Genomic DNA, 22,419 nt, shown 5'->3' on the forward strand with positions numbered 1-22,419 from the left:
ACAATTATATTTTATTCCCTGCAAATGTTTTCTTGAGCAGCAGACGGAACCTTTTACTGAAACCCCCTCTGGAAAACGCTGTTCGCTAAAAGTGTAAAATTATCAATTTAATAGTGATTAACAACAGATGGATGTAATCTCATGTGAACCACTAAAATGTAAATATTTAATGATAAAAACAGAACACTGTTGTATTGTTACGCTGCACTCTAAAAGTGAGCCAGTAAGGCATGTTGAGCCTGTGCCAGACGCGGCACTTTGCAGAGACTCTGACCTTGTATCCCTGGATGTCTCCATTCTGTGCATCCACAGGTGGAGGGTCCCACGTCACATCCAGCTGGGTGGCTGTTGCGGACTGAATAGCCACATTCTGGGGCGGGGCCGTCGGCACTGTGACAGCCGTTCAGATATATCGCATTTAACGATGACGTTTTTCGATTTTAATATTTGTTTTCATTACTATGCTCATTGCGTTTACTAGGAAAATGACAGCCTCAAGGAGAAACTATTCAGTTAAAACTGAACAGACTTGGCATTTAAGAAAGATAAATGACCCCCCAAAATCTATTTGCCCATAAGAGGAAGTGTGCATACCTGCTTCTCCAACAAACACCTCCTGTGGAGGGCTGGTTGGCCCCTCACCCACGGCGTTGTACACACTCATGCGTATCTCATAACGCTTGTGTTTACTTAGCTCTGCAGTAGAAGTAAACAGTTTGGAATATAAGGTTAGGAATTATATCAAACACCAATCTGTGACATGTATGCAAAATCCCTACATGGGAATATCTTCCCATTTATGAAAGTCACCATTGCTCTGCAGTTAACTGTAAAGAGGTCTGCTGACCTCCTGTGGATCCATGTCTGCATCCCTACACCCCCCCCCCCCCCCCCCTCCTGGTGCTCCAAACAATTAGTTGAAGTAGAAAACGTAATAAATAGGATATGATCCCTGAATGGTTTCACACCCACCCACACAACAACACTACACGGAATTTTACACTGCTGCCCTCGGAAGACATTTCTATTTCAATTACAAATTCACAGAGTGACACTGTAATTATGAGTCTGTCGAATTGTGCATTGTGGGGGTACAGGAGAAATATGTGACCATCTGCTTTTGCAGTGCTCATCCAAATAAGCTGACATGTGCAAACCAAAGAGCATGCTGGACCAGGCACGCTTGTGTATTCAGTGTTCAAGAATTTCTATGTACAAAGCGCTCCACTGGCCTCAGTAGAAGTGTTTGTACCGAGCAATGTGATTATAAGCAGCCAAATGTTGTGTTCATTTGCTTAACACTCTGAGTTCTCTATTCTAGGAAGCCGGGCACTTGAGAAAAAAATTGAGATTCAAAAGGAAAATAGTTTTGGTTTTGTTTTTTCAACCTAATTTGTTTGCAGATTGAATTATTGTGTTTATATGTGTGCTTTCGAGAGGCAGAGAGATAACGAAACTTACTGTCTAACTCATACTGGGTGAGCGTTGAATCACTCAGATTTCGGAGGCTGTAGGGAGCTGCACAAAAAAAAGGGATAAAAAAAAAGTCAAAATAAGAGCTGTTAAGTGGAGAGACAAAGGTAGTAGGGTTCAAAGTCAAAAATTTGCTGCTGTTAATGAGGGCAGCAACATTATTATAAGAAAAAACAACCCAATGATGGTGATCATAGCTCTGAATGAGCAACAGAGTGAGTCAACAAGAGGAAAATTATAGGCCAAGTTTCACAAAGCAGCAGAAAGAGAGAGGGCTCCAGAGTAAACCTAATAATAGCCTGCAGCTGATAACCACTGATCACAAGATGAAATGTTTTGCTGTGAAGTGTCAAGACCAGTGGGGAAATCTTGGCAACAGTATAGGCCTTTGTGAGAATTTTCCTCTAATGGAAAAGGGGCTGCTGACGCATAAAGACAGCATGTGAATAATCAACCATAACAGAGACTTATAATTATGTGTTACTGAAGTAAAGCGCAGGACTGTATTTCTTGATGTGTAATTTCTAACCTCGGTTATTTCTTTATGGTCTTTAAATTCATAATGTCACATTTCAAATCGCACACCGGAGAGTTCCAGTTAATGCAATATACCACTTGTTATAGTACACAATTCATTTTTCTTAGGATCCTATAGTGTAGGTGGTGGCATAATAAAATGTATTTTGTTGGTAGCAGTTATTTCTCACCAGAGAGCTCAGCCCAGGTGGATGCACTGTTGACTGTGTGAATATAACTGCGGAGACGGTCATACAGCAGCTCGCGGTATCGAATGCGAAAGCCCAGTAAGATACCATTTATCTTCTCCTCTGAGGGGGGCTGAGGAGAAAAATGCAGACTTACTGTTAGTCTAATGTAGCACATCACTGTACATCTGATACCTACAGATAGCCTGGAAGACTACATGCGATCCAAGTGATCCAACTCCTTTTAACAAGTTTTTTTCTTCACTGCTAAAAAACCGCCAAAACCCCCCCAGTTATTACTGACATTTGTCATTAACTTACCATCAACTAAGAAGATTTAGAGTAACTGTTATACACAGACAGAAAAAACAAAATCATGCCATGTCACACCAAGCTGAAGAAAAATCCCCTTTGATTAAACAATGAGAGGAACAAACCCACAGAAGAAAGAAAAAAAGCACAAGCAACTCTCGATCCTCATAAAGTCTACAAGTGTTCTCCATAAAACTAAAATTGTGTCTCAGAGCCTCCTGTTTTTCTTTTTATGACCTGTTAATTCAGGTGGGAATGCGGGTGAGGGTGCTTTTTATTACGCAGACAGTGTGGCAGTGTGTTTATCAGTCTATACTGTAAGTATAGGCCTTGCTGTTTGCTATCAAGCTCTCTTAGAAGCCACTTTCCCACACTCGAACAGATCACGAAGTTTGAAAACATATATATAAAGTTGTTTTGTTTGTTCTTACCTGCCAGCGGATCAGCACTGACGTTGTTGTGTATGGCGTGACAGAGAGAATCGAGGGCGCTTCGTCAGGCACTGGGGTAATAAAAGTGAAATAAATGAGCTAAATTGACCTGAAAATCTGCACAATTCAAGATGTTTAACCTATCCATGTGCAGTGGCATTCATGGAGCATAAATACACAACAGCCACAACAGAAGAACCATTGATGAGTCAGAAATAGCTGAGGGAAAGATCAGCAGAGTTTCTTGATTTGGATAAGCACCACTGGGCAAACTTTTGTTTTCTTTTATAAAGTTGCTCTTTTGTCTCATGATGGTGCAGTTGTTGTTGTCTTTGCCAGTAATGTCCAAATCACAGCAAAAGGCAAATTGATGCAGACATAAAACTGTTTTCACTATGATACAGATCAAAGTCATACCTCTGACTTTTTGTGTTTAAACTTAACCTACATTTTAAATAACAACTTGATACTATACACTAACATATAAAAGATGTCACAAAGGAATAGCTTGTTTTGTGAAAATGAACACTAGTGTTCACACTGGCTGACAGCTTGAGAGTGTCACTAAATGAAAATGACCACATTCACCAAGAAAGTGTCTTGCACAACACACCATAAATGTGTCATACATCAATATGACATGCATACATTCAAAAAATTACATACGAGTAAGCTTTAGAGGCACTTCTTATTAGCTACAGAGCAAGCCAGACAAGACATTTCCAGCTTTATACCAAGTTTGTGCTTAAGGATGAGTCACACAAGAGCAAAAATAGATGTTCAAAAAAGTTTATTTTTGAATAACTTGCAGTCGGCAGCCAAGTTGTCCCAAACCACTTTGTTGCCAAGCAGTTGTGGTAACCAATTGGTTGTCCAGACGTTAAGCATGTAACACCCTCAACCTCTGGGCCATGTTTAAGTGCAAGGTGATTGCACAAGTTGGCTGGTCACAGGAAACCTGTCTCCAAACAAGCACGTTTTGACTTGAACTTGGACTCTTTTAGTCTTACCTTAGTTAACAGCAATCAAAAATAGACCCACTTCTTTCTGATCAAGGTAAACGATGCATCATGTCATCAGATTTTTATGCTGTAAACGATGAGAATAAAGATTTTTGCTCATCGTGTTACTCTTACCATCCTGTAGAGTTGTGATTGCTTCACTTTCCTGACTGTACTCGCTGTCCCCTATGTCATTGGTGGCTTTTATTCTGAACTGGTAAGATGTGAAGGGTTTCAGCCTTAGGGATGAAAGCACAGAAAAGCACATCAATCTTTATCACAAACTGCAGCATTGAAACTTCAAACTTTTTAAACTCCATACATCAAAAAGAGAGTCTCACTGCGAGGTTTAGAAGCAAACTATTAGGCATACTTTAAACCAAACTGGAACCTTAATGGCAAATACAGTTTCACATTTGTACTTGCCAAATGCATTTCCATCGTTTACGTTCCAAACTGCAATCCTCTGGAAACATTATTCTTTAAAAGAACACATTTCTTATGCCAGCTATTCAAAAGGTAGGGGAATATTAAAGAGGAAGCGTCAGCAAGAAGTGTGAGAACACATTTGTTCTAATAAAGGGAATGTGAAAATTTACACCTTAACGTAACCAGATGTCGTTACTTGATGATACTCTACCTGGATACTATGTAGGTTGTGGCCTCGTGGCTGACAGATGCTGAGTGGACCGTCCAGTTGCTTTCAGGAAGCTCTCTTAGCTGGACCGTATAGTAGCGCACGGGGGACAGGCCGTCACTACCAGGCTCCCATGAAAGCAACACCTGGCGAGCCTGAACGTGTTTTTGAGGAACCAGGGGGCGGCTGGTAGGCTGAGGACGAGCTGGAGCAAAAACAGAGGCAAGTAAGGGAAAGAGAAACGGGCAACGGAATACAAGGACGACTGCTGTGTGCGCATGTGACACATGAATTGGGACAAACTGAGTGTTTGGAGAAGTTGCAGATGTGCGGGGGAAAAAATTGGAGCCATTAGAAACAGTTTTTTTAAAATATACTTCTTGTTTTCCATTTACTCATATTTGCATGAGCTATGTAGAGCTGACAAGAAAGAAGAAAGTGTGATTCTGGTGCTGGAATGAAAAGTAGCTGAGAAACTAAAGTAGCATAGTACACGATCCACAACATGCCTTGAGGGAAGCAGATGGACTGATGCATTCTCACAATGACATCAGAGTGCTTCAATAAATACCCACAGGGCACAGACACTCCTCTAGAAAACACATCTGCTCGCTGAACTGTTGACTGGAAATGAACTAAGTGCAACAAAGGCTTAGTGCAGCTCTCTGCATGTTATGCCATTACGGAGATCATACACATGTGTCTGTTCTCAGGTCTCAGCACCATTTATACAACTGTTACTATATTTCCTGCATTGTTAGAGAAATACAAATTATGTTGCTACTACGCTTCCAAACACCACTTCATCAGCATCAGATGAAACATTTTATTCATATTCTCAATTAAATTGTTGTTTTTATGACTCCCCCACATATCCAGCGCTCGAATATGTCAGTATTAAAATCCACATCGAGTTACCTCTTTTCTCCGTGGTAACCACGAGCGCCTCGGCCGCCTCACCCCAGCCTTTCCTTGTCTGTGCCGTGATGCGAAACACATAGACAGTTTCTGGCTTGAGGTTAGTCACCATGTACTGGCGGGCGCTAGGGTTCAGCACATCCACTGTGGCTGTGTTGCTATTGGTAGAGTTGAGGTGGTACGTGATCTGGTAAGCTGGAGAAGAGACAAATGGTCTTAATAAAGCTGTCAAAGATGCTCTGGGTTAGAATGAAACATGTATTTCAGTGGTATCTGAAGAAACAGTTGTTTATACTGTTAATAAAAGGGAAATCAAGCTGCGCTGCAGACAGCTGTGTTCCTTCTGACAGGATTTCATTAGCATCTGCTCCTCTATGCTACTTTGTAGGTCTGTCACACTGGACAGTTTAAACTAAATTATCCAACAGATGTTTAATGGAATAAATACTCACAAGGAAATCCCCAGTAAGCCAACAAGAGAATCCCAGTCCCTTTATTGCAAACCGGAAAATAACAAGACTTGATTTCCCCCAACGAATACGGTCTAATCCACTTAGTTGGGGAAAAAAACCCAAATCAAAGTTTGCAAAAGTATGTTTACAATGATTGGGAGCAAAAACTGTTGCCATTGATTTCTAGAGTAGAATTAGGGGCCAAATCTTAATAAAAAACATTTTGTATGTACTAACCAAGTATAATGCCATTCGGCTGGGCAGGGGACTGCCAAATAAGGCGGACTGAGGTGGTCCGGACTTCAGGGAACAGGATACCCACTGGAGGTCCTGGGACTGTGAAGACCACACAAAGATTTAAAGTTTTTTTAGACATAACATATAAGTAGCCCCTCCCTTTTCTTAATTCTCTTACCAAAGTATTCAGCACAATATCAATTGCTATTTATTTTTACATAATTGGAATGCTCAATCTTGCTCTATCCTGTGTTCCTACCATCATCCAGGGTCCTTTCAAGAATAGGTGGAGAGCTCGGCCGTCCATCTCCAATCCGTGTGAATGCCAGAACTTGGATCTCATAGAGCACATATTTCCCCAGACCAGTCAGCTGGACACTGTGAGTGGCATTCCCCTCTACTGTCCAGAAGTGGACTGGACTGTCCGAGTCTTTTTCTTTATAAACCACCTGACTCGGTGAGGAGACAGGAGAAAGAGGTTGGGAAAAGTGAATGTGGAAATTAAGTAGGACAAATAGCCTCAAAAACCGCAACCATGCTGTGTATTTCACAGCTTAAAAGAAGCTCAAGTTTTTTCCAAACTAATTAGATGCCTCGGAAAGCTCAGTAAATAAAAGGTGTATAGCTGCCAAATATAAAAAGCAGAAATAGACCTTGTAGCCCAGAATGAGCCCATTCCTGTCCGGCTCTGGGACTTCAAACCAGCGCACCAGGATGCTGCTTGAAGTAGTTGCAAAGGCAGAGACGTTGGTGGGACCACTGGAGGGAACTGGGAACAATAAAGAGATTAGAGGGCTGGATAGTCTAGTGTTTGCCACATATTCCAAAAAGTCTGTCATATATGCTGTGTATGAGGGCAATTACTGTACATACGGATCTAAAATAGAGAAGGATTTATTATTTGTGTTTGCGTATGCACACAGAAGCTTCTATTATTTTGGCTTGGTGGAAAAAACCCTCAAGAATAGGGCTCTTCTCCTCCTTGGCACTCATCCTTGGACAGCATGCCTGATTCCTAATAATTTGCTGGAGTATGGGGAAAAAAAGAGCGCAGGAATTCCACATTTAAGTCCATGTGTTCTCAATTTCCTCAGACTCCATTCTTAGCTCCTTCCATGTCTTTCTGTCCAATGCCTGGTGAAAGCGTGAAAGCAGACGCAAGAATGGAAAAGCAGTGTCTTTGCTTATATTAAAGAGGCTATTAAAAATACTCTAGCAGGGCATCTGAGCAGGAAACAATCTGCTCATGGATTTACCATATGGCAAAGTGTTAAGTGTTTGTTTGACACCTCTAATATGACTAATAATAAAGATATTCAGCACAGATGCTGCAAATACAGTATCACAGAAGTAATCAGCGTGTTTTTATTTCTGGGTTGTGAAAATGTGTTTGATGTTCACACAAATATGTGTGAGGCAATTTAGGAATTTGACCTTTAACAGAAAAAAGAAGATTTGACTAATCTAATGAAGTTTGTGCATTACTTTTCCAAACAAAATAGCGTTTTTCCACAGCGTGGAACTCACCAGACTCCCGTGTCCTGCCTCTGACCGGTTGGCTCCAGGGTCCCACTCCAATGCCGTTTACAGCCTGGACCCTGACCTCATATTCTGTCCACTCCTCCAGGTCCTCAATAGTAAACTCTCTCTCCAGACGGTCGGTAATAACATGGGTGAGTGGATGGCCCTGTGAGCCTGCACGGGAGTACTGAACCCTGTAGCCCACCTGCTCTGCATTCCCATTATATTCCCATTCAGGCAAAGGCTGAGGGGAAGGAGATGGTGTTCACATTGAGAGAGATTGGACTGACTAACAGGTTTTTCTTACAGTGTGACATCACTAACAAAAACTGGCATTTTAGAAAAAGATTTCTCCTTACCATCCATCGTAACCAGAGGCTTGTTTCACTAGCGGTGCGCAGGGTGACGTTGGCAGGGGCCATGTCGGGAGGAGCTGGTAGGGTCTGAATTTTTCTGGAGGGCTGACTGGGAGGACTGGTACCCACTATGTTCACCTGACGCATCCGAAACCTGGTATATGGATTTGAACATCATAACATGAATCTCGCTTGAGAAAACACTTACTTGATTTCAGCTGTAGTCCTGAAACTGGGAATCTGGCAGCTTAAAATGAACCTGCAATGATCAGCATTATAGTCGCACTTGCATCCTCTTACATGAGGCTTATTGCATTTGAACAAGATCAGAGCGCTGAATATGAATAAAGCATGAATATGCTGTGGGGGGCTTATTTGCGTTGTGGCCTGAATATGCAAAACAGCAATTTTTTTGCATTTAACTATATTGAAATGAAAAGTGGCAGCGCTGATGTTGGAATGATGAGAACTATAGCTGTTGTGAGCCTTTAGGGATTGGCTCAGTGAAATGCTAATTGCTTATATTGAATGCGATCGTGAAAAACAAGCCAAGATAAAGATCAGGCATACACTTAAAAAAAACTTTTAAAATAATCTTGAATTCAAATTAAAGGAAAACATAATAAGATAAGCTGCTGGGACATGCTGAAATGAAAGTGCACATACACAAATGGCACATGATTACTTTCAATTAAAACTGGCATTGTTAAGTTGTTAACACTAATACTGATGTGACTTTGTGTGTCTGTACAAAAGTACAGTGCAGCAGATCAGTTTTTATTTGTTCTTTTCAGCATGTGTTCTGCCACAGGAGAATGTGTACTGAGGTGAATGTGTAGTATGTCTGCAGAAGTACTTTGTATTTAATAATTTTGGAACTCAGGTACACAGTAAAGATTCACAGAAACAAGTTTCCAGTAATTACCTGTATGAGGTATATGGGTTGAGACCTGGCACCTCTAAGGAGCGAGCCTCAGGTTCGTTGAACACCTGGTGGACCATCAACCAATCCTCATTTTCTCCTACTGCACCCACCTGGGAATAAGACAACAGATGAGTCAAATACTGCACCTCTCTTTCTGAGGAACCGAGGAAAGTAGTGAATTTTTACTGAACTTTTTAAATATAACTAAAAAACAAATAAATTATTAGTTCCAGTTAAAATCTGGCTCACCTGGGCCTCCACTAGCCAGCGGGAAATGGAAGTTTTGCCATCATAGCCAGGTTTGAACTGCAGGTTGATGGAGCGTGGGCCAATATTGGAAATTGCCATGTTGGTAGGAGGGCCAGGAAGCTCTGTGAGGAAGCAAAAAACAAACACACAAAACAATTAAAAGAGTCACATAAAGCAATAACTGGGCTGATATTACTATGTCACTGGAGAATGTGCACTAAGATATGGATATTTTTCTCTTGCTGCCTCTTCCACAGGGCAAGTTGTTGAGTCTGTGGACTACATAGGAAAATCCATCAACCACAGCACCCTCTTGTGGCAGAACAGATACTGCACACATATATTTCTCTGCTATCTCATCCTATTCTCTCCAGAGTGCTCCCACCTTCAGCCAAGACACCAAAAAAGAAGATTAGATTTGGAAAAGATGCTTACACACAGTACACAGATAGAGACAATGCCATGAATGTCAATTACACTGCAGTTATCTGGATATATGATTCAATCTGATATCCTACTTGTTTACACTTGAGCTAAATAAACAATAAGAATGGATTATTCACTGGTAATCCTGGAGAAGGGGGGGGCAAATCTGAAAATGGTGAATTCAAAGAACAGCAAGAAAGCATTTTTGCGTATATGAATATCAACACTTTTTGTGCTTGTCTAGGTAGGATTGGATAATTTATGCGAGTGCAAAAACGGATTCATTATTCATCATTTTTTACCTCATACTTTTTAAAATATTAAACCTACTAGGCAATCCCCTCTTCCCAAAGCGCAATATAGTTAACATAAATTCTAGTTGAAGACATTAATCCAAACCATAGCCCATCGGTATGACCCAGTATTTTTTGAAAAAAAGATATCATCATTGCCACATGGGGATACTAAACTGTTTTTTCCAAGATTGCTTAAATGTGAATATATTCAATCATAATGAAACGCAGATTATGTGTCGCTGTAAAATGACCACCTCTAAATTATTTGCATGACTGATTACTAAGGCTGCTTTTAGCTGGGTCATTACAGTACAGTTGCAGGCACATCAGCGTTTTCTTTATACCTATACAATGGGAGTAATTGCTATTCTGAACGTAAGTGCTACACTGAGGCCTGTTCTCAATAAAACAGCCTGTCATTTCACAGGTTTCACAGATGTACAGCCTCTAAATGTAGCTCCAGTAATTGACGTGGGCATTGTGTTTCTGTTGCACCGTTTTGCAAATATGAAATCATTAAACACTGTAATCGTCCTTAATGCTATCGAGGGAGCTATTATTTCACGAATGTCGGGGAGATACGTGCATGTGCAGGTTTTTGGGTTTTTTTTGCTTCTGTCCTAGATGAGGTGACCGGGGTCAGATTTCATTGTGTCTGGCGCCAGACAACATTGAGTGTGCGCACAGAGTTCAATGCGTGACAGTAAATCTACGGGAAGGGAAGGTTCAGTAAAGGTCCCCAGTTGCTCATTAATTTGAATAAAGACACAATTTTGACTTGAGAATTAATTGAGCTTGGAAAGGTTTTATGATTGTTAATTGGAACTGCACACTGCCTGAGAATGAAGGCATGCGGATAAAGGTAGATATTGTCCGAGTATGTAAAAAAAAAAATGCTATGGCACTTGTAATGTCAATCAATTTTTCTAACACTTGCTTTTTGCAGGTATCATGTAAAAGCGTGCTTTCATTCACTTTCACAACATGCCATAGACATGAACCGTTAACAGATTTTACAGGGACTATTTCTTCAAAGAGCACTCAACCAAGGATGAGTGATACTTAGCCTCAACACAATTGTGTAACGTCTTCTGTTCCAGAGGGCGCTCTCCAAGTACGGAAAAAATGAATGCTGACGATGTCTACAATGAGACTGAATGAACATCGAAACAGGAGCTGCCAATACAAACTGACATTTTGGAGAGGGACTTAAGTGGGCGGGCACAATTAAAGATGCAACTGCAATGTGAGAAATGTAGAATCTAGTGTGTATCCATTCTCACACATGAACTTTAGACAGTGTCAGAAAAATCTGGAAAATTGTCTTTTGTTTTTTGGGGGAAAGCGTTCTGCCGGAGGAGCTGACCACTCACAAGCTGTGAAGTCACTGAACTTTCAGTGCTTTTCTCATACTCGCAAGAATTGATGCAAGATGACACCACACAGGCTTGTAGTATGAGCTAGGAGGTTAAAGACTATTTAACATTCAATATACTGCAGTAATTTGTGTTGTCATGTGCACCTCTGCCTGGTGATGTTTGGAAAAGTTCAGTGCTGCAGTTCATGTCTAAAAGCTGCTTTTTTTTTTTTTTTTTTAATTACTCTTTCATATCATCTGGAATAAAAAATTTTGGGCACACAGGCTCTCATGTATCTGTAGTGAATGCTTGGTTACTAACCTGGTGGAACACCAGAGGAAATGGTGGAGGAGGACAGCACGCCCTGGCCCTTGGAGGTCATTCCTCCCACTTCAATAGTGTAGGTGGTGAGAGCAGTGAGCCCGGTGACCCTGTACTCTAAGGTGACATTGGGCAGGTAGTGGGTGACTCTGGTGTTTGTTCGGTTGTACTCCTCCCAAGAAATGCGGTAACCTAAGGAGAGGCAGTGATGAGTGGACACGGACAGAAAATCCTCCAAGGGAAAATCTGACAGCAGTTTTACTACAATAGCAACTCCAGGCTTGCGTGCTACAGGGCAAGCTAACAGAAATATTAAATTAACTTCATCAAAAATTGAATATAGCAAATTAAATAAGCCTGTGATTATACCTCCCTGCACTCACGCATCCTCCGCCCACTCCCATACACACATACAGACACACATGCTCACCCGCTCAAAGTTAATGCAATTTGCTCCTTGGCCAGCAGCTCTTTTCATGTGATTGCACAAAGCATTAAGCAGCATTTCTTGCCAAATCAATAATTTCACATGGCATGTCAGTGTTTGTCTCCTGGGAGCGTGCAACACATTGAAATGTTGGAAAATACTTTACAACATGCTGCTAAATATCAAGCTGTGCAAACATTTAACAATTTGTTAGCTAGATTCTTTAACGTAATACTCAAGAAAAAACATTCTGCATGTGAGTCGATGGAATGAAAGATTTACTGCACATTAAGCGACTGATAAGTCGATGGCGTGGTTGCATGAAAAATAATAGAAACAATATATTGGCCAGTATTATAGAAAAATCACTGAGTAGTAGGGAATGTAATTTTAAGAAAAGCCAAATAACCATTTCTGCACTCTTACCACTGAAAGATTCACTTTAATGATCTATCTCATCAGTCAATGTGATGTTTTATTGGTCTTTATTATGTCTGATAATTTAAGGACTTTTTGCCCTTTTATTACTATACTGTTTCATACTAAAATGGTCACATTTCTGTATATTTCTTCTACGATTGCAAAAGACTTGAGCAATGCCTCTCGAAGGGAGCCTTATTGAGAGATATTTCATATGGAGAGCTTGGGAGAGGAGACAATGTTGGCTGAAAAATGTCATTTTTCAAATATTCTTCTCTTTCTTTCTTTTTTTTTTATTTTCTCAAGTGTTGTCTTATTGCTGGTATATTCTGTCTGTGGCTTGGGAAGCACTATGTGCATGAACCCCCACAAAAAACAAAGAAAAACAACAACTAACGATAAAGAACCTCTCCTGGGCTGGCTTCAGTAAATGAGTTCAAGCAGCTGCAATATAAAACCAAATCCTCCGGTCTCAGTTCAACCTGAGCACTGCCTCATGCGACTGGTGTCTGTCAACCCAACTCTGACAAATACCACCTTGGAAAAAAAAAAGGTGCTATTTCTCACCTTTTCTGCCTCTGGCTACAAGTATAATTTGGGAGTTATGTGAATGTACCTGTGAGAACTCCATTCTTCTCGCTGGGCTCACTCCAGCTGACTTTGAGTGAAGTGTCCAAGATCTCGGTGAAACTCAGATGACCCACTGCACCGGGGGCTGAATAGGAACAAATAAGAATAATGAGCACGCCTAAGAGGCTTTGAGCCACAGCTGTACAGGTGATTGACTAGGATCTGGAAATAGCCACTCATTGCTGACATCTTAAGAGTTTGGATTTTAAAATTTGAAAAAAACGAAGAAAGAAAAACCCGTGAATATGAGCCGGGGTACACTGGGAATTTTTACCACTTCGCAAATATTCTGTAAAGAACTATATCCCAATTATGATGATGCCGAATATACTCATTCATTAGCACTTTTCTACAACTCCTTACTACATGAATAATAGATCTTGCCCAAAGGATGTGTTACTGTGAGATGCATGTGTCCCCATGCCACCGTGGGAGAGGCAAAAGTGTGGAAGAAAAGTCACTTACTGTCCTCGTGCGTCCTCAATGCTTTAGGCGGGCTGCGGGGGCCGTCTCCGGGTGTGGTGAAGCACAGCACAGAGGTGTAATACTCGGTGAACTTCTTCAGACCTGTCACATATCCCACATGGACGCTGTCCTGGAAGTTCGGTCGTACTGTTACCATGGCAACTTCGTCATCCTTTCCAGGTTCCCAGGCCAGCAACTAAAGTGGGGGGAAAACAATGTAAAAACAAAAGAAAAAAATAGAAAAAAAGAAAGGAAATTACCCACACGGTTGAAAATAAAGCGACTAATCCTTTTTCTTCTGTAATAATTCTCACAAAACTAACAGTAGTGTCTCTCTGTGGTGGTCCTAAGCCACTCCGAGGAGAGATTTGGCATCATAGCTCTCCCAAATATATTTAGAAAAATGCCCTAAAGAGGTTTTGACTGGGGGAGAGTGACTGAATAACTCCGCCAATGTAGGCTCAAGAGAGACATGATAGCATCCCATCATTGCACACCATATAGCATCTACAAATGGGGTCTGGATTGACCAATTAGCTGCTTGGTAATGAGTCCCAATGGTTGTCTATTGGGTTGTTTCCAGTTTTCAGAGTGAGCGAGCTTCCAGGGAAGTAAAGAATGGCTAGAGGATGTCAGCGGGATAAATGCTTGATTGTCCGCCTTCATTTTCCAGCTCTCCGTTCTGCTTTTGACACACTTTCTATCACCGCCCACACTATCTACCTCCCCTTTTCTCATTGCTTCTTAAGTCTCTTTCCCGGGAGAAAATCCTGGTATTTAAAATTCAGATTGGGTCTTTACAGTATGACCCTTCCACCAAGCTGACTAAGACTTGTGGACTGTCATTCAACAGACAGACAAAAAGAGAGAGAAGAAAAACCCAAAAACATAATTAAGTCTCAGTGGAGTCAGCAGAAAAGTACAACTGCACCATGGATGCAGTTTTGAGAATCCCTGTGGGCTACATTTATTCAAGGTGCACACAAGAGGGGCAGAGATAGCCTACATTTGAGAGCGTCTGACAAAATAATGAAGACATTTATCATTATGGGCACGCAGCCTTACAAAGTTACATATGAGAAATGGTCGTGAGGATAAAGAGAATGACCTCAGACTGACAAATCGGTGAACAGAATCCATTGTTCACACTGGCACCAAATGTCGTTAACCCCCCTGGCTTTTCAATCCCCTGTGCTACATGTAATACTACATGCTCAACTGTGACAGGTCTGCCAAGTGGATGTGATGACTGGTGGTGTTGACACTGCGGCGTCTACTGACCTTGTAGCCCTGGTTAATGCCGTTGATGAACTGGGGGTTAGGGGCTGTCCACGTAAAACGGATAGTTGTTGAGTTGACCGACTCGGCCTGCACGTTGCCTGGAGCTATGGTGGGCACTGGGATGGATGAGGAGAGGAAGAAAAAGTGAGACAGAGCGGAAGAAAAAATAAAAGAAGAACAGAAGGCAAAAAGCAAGGGTGTGACAATGCCTTTCAATTCGCTGTTGGAAATCTGTCTGCATCTGTTTAGATGTCAGTATTGATTGCTGCTGCGTAGGTCAGAGCAGATACCACCATTACTCTCTCTCTGGTACTTAAACCTTACACCAGAACTCTTTGTGGGTTTGTTTGCAGTGGTGTGACCTATTTATGGGTTTTAGAGTCACATCATTGTGTTTCTTACAAAGAAGATAACAGTTAGCACTAGCTTTTAGAGCTGATTTCAGTAATATATATGCAGAAATAAAATAAAATGAAAGATTTACACTGTATTTGTAAGATACTGAATGCTTGATTGACACATCTTAAAGATAAGCTTGACTGAATTTAGTAAAAAATAATATACATGCATGCTCACTGAATAATGGGACATTAAATAAGAAGGAAAGAGCTATTGAGTGCTTACCTCCTTGCAGGGTCCACTCAGTAACCTTATGGCTGAAAGTGCCCAAACCTGCCCCATTGTAGGCAGCCACCTCAATCTCATAATTGGTCCAGATGATGAGGTCTTCCAGCAGCAGTGTGGTCATATCTGGGCTGGAAATGTTCTTGATTTGGTAGTCCACAGGCAGCCCAGTGAGACGATACCTGTGATAGACATGTATAAACTTGTTGGACTATTCAGAAGATTGGACACCTGTTCTGGATGAGAGTCCATGTGTTTGCAGATTTTGTACCTTATCTCTGACAGTTTAGTTGTTTCACTGACAAAGACATTACTATTTTACCTGAGCCCAGCAGTGCATTAGAATCCCTGCTAGGGGGAGACAAAGCACTAGCCAACAAGCAATTAAAAACTGACAGCACTGACTGTTGTCTGGAAAACACCTGCTGTTTTATTTGGATGTAATGAATAAAAAGCCTGACAGAAAACCAAACTAATTACATGCCTACAGGATTTACAGTCAGTTTGGCATATTGCTGACTTTACCTAATAGACTTGCTGAAGTTTTTTTTAAGTCAAATCAGCCATTAAATTTTGTTTTGTTTTTTTTCCTCACAGACAAGATATGCATGTATATCTTTAAATACAGCGGTAAGGGATGTAAAACATACTCCAAGTGAGCTGCTCCTAGTAGTTTTCCACTCCAAAACCAAAGACATAAATTAAAATAGATGGATCAATAATATATGCACTGGTAATAAAGTTAGAAGAATATTTTACACTTTACAAAACGCTGTAGAAAAGCATTTAGACTTCTGTCTGTTCAGAAAGAAAGTGCAAATGCAAAATATGAAGGTCACAAATCAAAAACGAAATCCATCATCACGTAAGAACACTGACAAAGGAAGCACAATAGATGTGCACACCACTTTGTAGCTTCCTTTAAATATAAAATATGATCAAATTTCTATTACACTGACTTGAGAAAGTACTTGGAGTCCCTCATTTTAAAACATGGACCATCAACACTGTGTAAATTCTAACCATTCACATAAATGTAAGCGACAGGGAGGTGTCTGTGGAGATTTTACCGAACGATGTAGCCTCTGAGGATGCCGTTCTGGTGGCTTTCCGGTGGAGGCTGCCACTGGATCATGATAGATTGGTTGGTCCGACCACTAGCAATGACATTTTGAGGAGGAGCACTGGGGGACTCCTCTGGGAGAGAGACCCTGCAGAACACACACACAAATATTGCACTGATAAGACATTATATTAAAACCACTAACATGTGATAACTCGTGTGTAACACCAAACATCTATTTCTGCTGTCTGCTTTCTGCTATCTTAAGCCTCAGTAAAGTTTGCAAGGATTTTGAATTGGCAAAGGGTCGTTGCTGGTCTCTAAGCATGTGAGATGGGGGGCTTTGGGTCCTGGCAGTCATGTACCAGCCACGTAAACATTTCTATAGACCCAGCGCACACATACAGTCCTTTTCTCAGCATAAAATCTTGCCCCACAAAAACCCTTTCAGGAATAGCTAAAGGAATAGGAATCCGGTGGGATGCACTGCAACAGGTTCAGTCCACAGAGGTCCCACTCACAAAGGTCTAAAGCAACCCCAGAGATCTCATGTCTATACCTTAATAGGTCAGAGCTTGTTTCAAGGGAGACCAATGAGTTATTAGGCAGGCAGGATTTTAGTTTTAATGCTCCAGCTACTCGATGCAGAAGTTTAAAAAATGAAGAAATTCCAGCTGAAGCATTTCCCCGTACAATATCTTCTGTCTCATAACTGTGTCCTTCCATATCCTTTTGTTTGTGAAAAAACTGTCACCGTTTCTTGTTTGCTTTTGCTCTCCGAAATACGTGCAATACTCACCACCTTGAAATCACCTCTGAGGAACTGAAAGGGTACCTAGGCTACCTAAAAGCTATATTTCTACTGTAATAAAACACCCCGTGTGTCTGGGGAGAAAATGTGTATGAGAGATGGGAGCGAGATCACTGGCACTAACTGTCCCAAATGGTCTCGTGGAGAGTTCTGTGCTGCACCCCCCGTGACACACAAATGAAGCTCCCTATGGCTCTCCTATGGCTTGGGAGCTCCCAGCAGGAGGCAGCGTGACAGACTGGTGGAGGAAAAGAATGGAGGCAAGAAGGGATAGGGAGAACAATCAGTGCTTGAAGTTGTGTGAGGCCACAGAGAAGCCAACAGCGGTCTCGCCTCAAACCTAAATCCTCCCTGTGGCTTTCAGAGTCAGTAGGTGTTTGTGTGTTTGAAAATGCGTGTTTACATGCAATTGCGCACGTTTGTATGTGTATTCTCCTCGGGAGGCTTACATGTATATCCCTCTTCTCTCGACTCTTGACTGAAGGGATCAGTCAATCCGGTTGTCTAGGAAACAGATCTCATATACACAATGTACTGTTTACTAACAACCAACAAAGTCCTGTTTTGACTCTTGTTTTTTGACATTGCTTAGGTTTCTCACTGCTACTGCCAATTAAATGGTGTGCTGAAAGGGACAAAAAAGCTTTTAAAATGTTGATGTGAGATATAAAAAGTGTCTTTAGCTCACCGGTCTGTCTCCTTGCTAAACTGTCCCTTTCCCACATCATTAACAGCACAGAGGCGGAACTGATAGGAGCGAGCTGGGATCAAGCCGTTGACCGTCACTGCTGTGGACTCTGGTTCAATATTGGCCAGCAGGATGGCCCAGGGAGCATCTACAAGACAGAAAATCAACTTTTACACCTTTTTTCCTACATGCGCATCCACACAAATACACACCTGAGTTATTGCTATTGTTCCATTCAGGAAGGAGTGCTACATTCCAAGGAATTTCACCAATATCAAAAGGGATTTTCAATTTAATGCCTTCCAGTCATTTTGTCTTAGAAGGTTTTAAAATTCAATTTAATGAAACAAACCAAGCAATGGTTGAAAAAAACAAACAAACCCAAAATAGAAGAGCAATAACAGTATTGGTACCCACAGGGAAACTTGGTCTCTGCATTTAAGTATTAGGAGCAGAGAGCAGCTGACATACAGCACCCTGAGACCAACTCCAGATTTAAGCCAGTGCATTTATCAAGGGGACAACAACAGCAGAATCAGCCTAGCATGTTTTTTGATGGCAGGAAAACCTGGATCCTCAGTTATTCAGGGACTTCTTCCAAATTGGCAAACCATTAATGTTAATACTGTTTACCTCACCTTCCTGTTCTCTTTGATTCTACAAAACAATACAAAGCAAAAGTCCCAAAAGCATTGTTTCCGTTTCCCTCTTACTCCGTGACACTGACAAATACCAGTCTGCTCGTGTAGCTCAGCTTACAAGATGGCAGAAAAGAGAGAAGCTGTGGAAGTATTTACTTTATTTTGAAGACGAAAGACACAACAGTGAAACTCTAATTGCGTGCCTGGGTGATAATAAGTGTCAGCTGCACAGAGTTCTACTTCAAATTTAATAACGGACACCTGCAAGATTAGCACAGACGCTCCACAACGCTGGTGGCCCACGGAGGAGGGAAATGATGCTGGTGCAACAGCTCTGAAACGACAGCGGCTAGTTTTTAGTTCGGCTAAAGCAGCAAGTCAGAGGAAAATTAAGAAGCTTGGCGCTAGTAATATGACAGAGGAGATGCTACCGGTGTCTACTCGCTATATGCAAAAGAAGGCCTGTAGGCTATATGAAAGTGTTCCAAAGAGGTGTTACGCTGATGTTATGCCAGTCGAACAAATTGCTTATACCGGCATTTGTTCTGCATCGGGTTACTTTTCAATGGTAATCATGTCATAATGAAACTTTTATGAGTGTTATAACCCGACAGTGACAAGCCCCTCGTTTCAGTGCATTTAATTCAGCAATGCAAATTGGACAGAGCGACTGCGCTATAGTTACAAATCCATGCTGAGCCTAAAGGCAATGATGGACATTTCTAATTAGTGATATTGATCCTGATCTCAAATTCTATTTAATCTTCTTGTAATTTTTTGCTGTATTTGTTTACATTTAAGCTCCTTGGGAAAAACACTGTGAACACAGGAGTCTAAACCAGCCTCTTTTTAACTCACTGCTGCACTGTTAATCCCATGAGCTGAGTTCCCCAAACCTAACTCATCAAATAGAAGGTAGAGAAGGATGCAGGAGAAGGATGCATGACTGGAACAGACAGGACATTTTATGACTTACTGTTCTCAGAAACCTCCAGGATATAGCGTATGAGGGGACTGTTGCCATCAAAAGGCTTGGCCCAAGCCAGGTCGATGGCTCTTTTTTCAGATTTGCTCAGCACGGCCGTAGGGTTCTCTGGGGCATGGGGCAACTGTCTGCAGGGAACAGCAGGACAAGAGCGATAAATAAAAGAATCTCTCTATTACAGCAAACAAGCCGCGGAGCCAAGGGAGTTAGCGAACGTTTCGTTTTTCTCTGAAGATCGCTTGTACAGATCTAAAGTAAGGCAAAAATCTTTTGTAAGAGAGAGATCAGTTAGACAGGTGATGAAATGTGGCGAGACGAGACAGCAAAGATGGTTCCTTGTCAAGATGGACACACAGGCAAACAAAACGAGATGGATATCACTGGAGGGAGGAAAGGGATTGAAAGGCATAAGGAGACAGACAGAAAGAAAATGCACAGGGAGACATGAATAAATGAGGCCAAAGCAGAGGATCATTAATTCATTCAGCCATAAATTCAGATAAGCACAGACAGATTGATAGATAAACCTTATAGCAATGAATTGATATAGACGGTAACTCAGTCAAAAGGCAGGCAGCCAACGAGACGGCCGATAGCACGATAAACAAAGACAGAAACAATCAGTCAGTCAGTCTGGCAAACAGAAAGTTTGATGTCACATTCATATTCAATTCACTCTCGATGCTGTGGCTCTCTGTGTGCCAAAGTATAACCGTAGCAGGCAAAGTTATGTGGAAGCGAGGGATTTGAGAATAAAAACAGAAGCGCTCGTGCATGCATGTGTAGTATCGGAAATGGAGAATGGAGGCGGAGGTCCCCTGGGGCTGGAAGTGTGTCAGGTGAGAATGAGGACAGGGGAGGACTTAAGTGAAAATGAGTCAGCGGTGTCAATAGGAACAGACAGAATAGCAGTGGTGGTAAGCACTCATGTGTCTGGCGCTCGCACATGCGTATGCATGTAAATGTCTGTGCGTGTGTGTGTTGTGTCTCTACAAAGAACATGTTGCTTCCTGTGTTTTTACACTGGAGAATATTGGAGAATCAAAAGGGTGAGAGGAAAAAGGAAGGTCGGTAAATAGAAAGTCGCACGATGGTGATGGTGAATGATGGGAGGAGGGCTTGTTACCTGACACGGAGGTGCGCGCTGCGGGAGTCGTTGCCTCCAACAGAGGTCACTCTGCATGTGTAGGTGCCTATGTCACCTGACCAGGTTTGGGAGATGTGAAGCGTACCATCTGCATCTAACCGCATGCGGGGGATGGACTGAACATTTATCACTGAGCCCTCTTTTTCCCAGACATGCCTGGAATACAAAGACTTCAGTCAGCTGGCTTGTTAAATGTCATCAACGTCATCATCATCTGCTGCATCCATTCCTTCCACTGCATCAGTCAATCAATTTAAACACATTTTTAAAAAAAGGAAACTGCGATATTCACCAGCCTCTGTGTTTTTTCCATTATTACAATTAGTCACAATATAGCATTACTCACCACCTGCACGCCAATCGCACACACTCATACTGCATGTTAAGCACATTCTTTACACTTTATTGCTCAATTAAATCCATGAAATTATCTGTCAAAAGTCGTTTCTAGCATACTTCCAGAAGCTAACGCTGGATAATTTAATTGCCACCCGCTGTAGAGTGGAACTTATCAGGTACATATATATGTATGTCACCTTCAGATTGCAGGTTAACTCTTTTTGACAGTAAAGCAAAGAGTAAACTGAGGTTTTGGTTTTCTTTTATTCGACCACAATCTAAGAAAAACATGTCATTAGTGTGGTTTTTCATCTTCCTCTCCCCTGTCTCTTCAAACTCACCATCACAGGTGCCCCGCATATCATCGCGGCTGACGGGTGCATATCAAACGACCGATTCACACTCATCAAAACTGCGCGGCGCAAACGTGGCTTCAAATGCAGCTTTCTCCTCCGAGTAGAAAGGGACTATTGATCACTACTGATGTCAGCTACATGCTCGGAGTTCACTACATTTTCTGTGGAAGGGTTGTTTGTTGCGCTGGTTTGGGCAGCAGCTGTAAAATATTGTGCGAGGGACTCTTTATGTAAAGAAATATGTATATGCTGGTGGCTGACAAACATGGTTAACAGGCGTAGGTGTATGTCTAGGTCACAGGTTTCCTCTCTGTAGTAACAGCAATTCAGTGCATGTATTTATTTATTTTTGTGCGACCCTTAACCCTTCCCTATAGCAGAATTGTAGTGGTGAAAATAAGATAATAAGGGTATTAAATGACATACACAACCAAGCTGAGGATGAAGCGTCTTTATTAGCCAATCTAAAAACAAAAAGCTCAGCTGCAGAGATTTATTAGGTATTAAACATGTAAGAAATACATAAAAATAGGTTAGGATGAGTTTCAGGATGAGTTAATCTATTTTAATCTTCTCTTCACCAGGAAGGCACGGCTGAGTCCCTTAGAAGTGATCCAGATAGTGGTGCAAAGCTTCTAAACAGGTCCTTTTAACTAGCCTTGATTTTTTTTTTATGCTAAATCGCCATCAAATTGAGAAGTCAAGTTAAGATTCCTCTGCACGGTCAGGCACCCACATTCATTAGTAAAGGTCTCTGGGGTCTCTGGGGTCTTCTGATCAGTATGTGTTGGTCGAATCTTTCTCCTGGCGTGAACTATAAAAGATTCTGCAGCTTTTGAGGATGTGACTCCTACATTTGAAACTCGGTTTTTTGATCTGTGGACACCGTGGGCATTGGCACATTTAGATGATAGGGCTGGCAAAG

At 41.6% G+C, this 22,419-nt stretch overlaps 2 protein-coding genes across 12 annotated transcripts in view; one reads left to right on the forward strand and one right to left on the reverse strand.

Annotated features, from left to right (window-relative positions):
• LOC309713259 (uncharacterized protein) overlaps positions 1–22,419 on the forward strand; it is a 396,604-nt gene that overhangs the window by 54,419 nt on the left and 319,766 nt on the right. The window lies entirely within an intron of this gene.
• The window catches only part of sdk2b (sidekick cell adhesion molecule 2b), a 284,764-nt gene that overhangs the window by 19,354 nt on the left and 242,991 nt on the right, over positions 1–22,419 (reverse strand). For all 9 annotated transcript variants that reach the window (XM_082544730.1, XM_082544731.1, XM_082544728.1 and 6 more), the window contains 24 exons: positions 20,779–20,955; positions 19,644–19,780; positions 18,027–18,174; positions 16,535–16,675; positions 15,465–15,646; positions 14,841–14,956; positions 13,560–13,755; positions 13,081–13,179; positions 11,618–11,809; positions 9,217–9,338; positions 8,968–9,077; positions 8,046–8,196; positions 7,693–7,930; positions 6,819–6,934; positions 6,425–6,614; positions 6,166–6,264; positions 5,477–5,671; positions 4,562–4,763; positions 4,057–4,160; positions 2,921–2,991; positions 2,181–2,310; positions 1,462–1,518; positions 595–696; positions 275–390 (listed from right to left, as the gene is read on the reverse strand). In XM_082544730.1, coding sequence (XP_082400856.1) covers positions 275–390; positions 595–696; positions 1,462–1,518; positions 2,181–2,310; positions 2,921–2,991; positions 4,057–4,160; positions 4,562–4,763; positions 5,477–5,671; positions 6,166–6,264; positions 6,425–6,614; positions 6,819–6,934; positions 7,693–7,930; positions 8,046–8,196; positions 8,968–9,077; positions 9,217–9,338; positions 11,618–11,809; positions 13,081–13,179; positions 13,560–13,755; positions 14,841–14,956; positions 15,465–15,646; positions 16,535–16,675; positions 18,027–18,174; positions 19,644–19,780; positions 20,779–20,955 — 3,391 coding nt within the window. The remainder of the gene's footprint in view (positions 1–274; positions 391–594; positions 697–1,461; positions 1,519–2,180; positions 2,311–2,920; positions 2,992–4,056; positions 4,161–4,561; positions 4,764–5,476; positions 5,672–6,165; positions 6,265–6,424; positions 6,615–6,818; positions 6,935–7,692; positions 7,931–8,045; positions 8,197–8,967; positions 9,078–9,216; positions 9,339–11,617; positions 11,810–13,080; positions 13,180–13,559; positions 13,756–14,840; positions 14,957–15,464; positions 15,647–16,534; positions 16,676–18,026; positions 18,175–19,643; positions 19,781–20,778; positions 20,956–22,419) is intronic.

This window comes from Aulonocara stuartgranti (assembly GCF_965226115.1).
Source record: "Aulonocara stuartgranti genome assembly, chromosome: 8".
Classification (NCBI taxonomy): Eukaryota; Metazoa; Chordata; class Actinopteri; order Cichliformes; family Cichlidae; genus Aulonocara; species Aulonocara stuartgranti.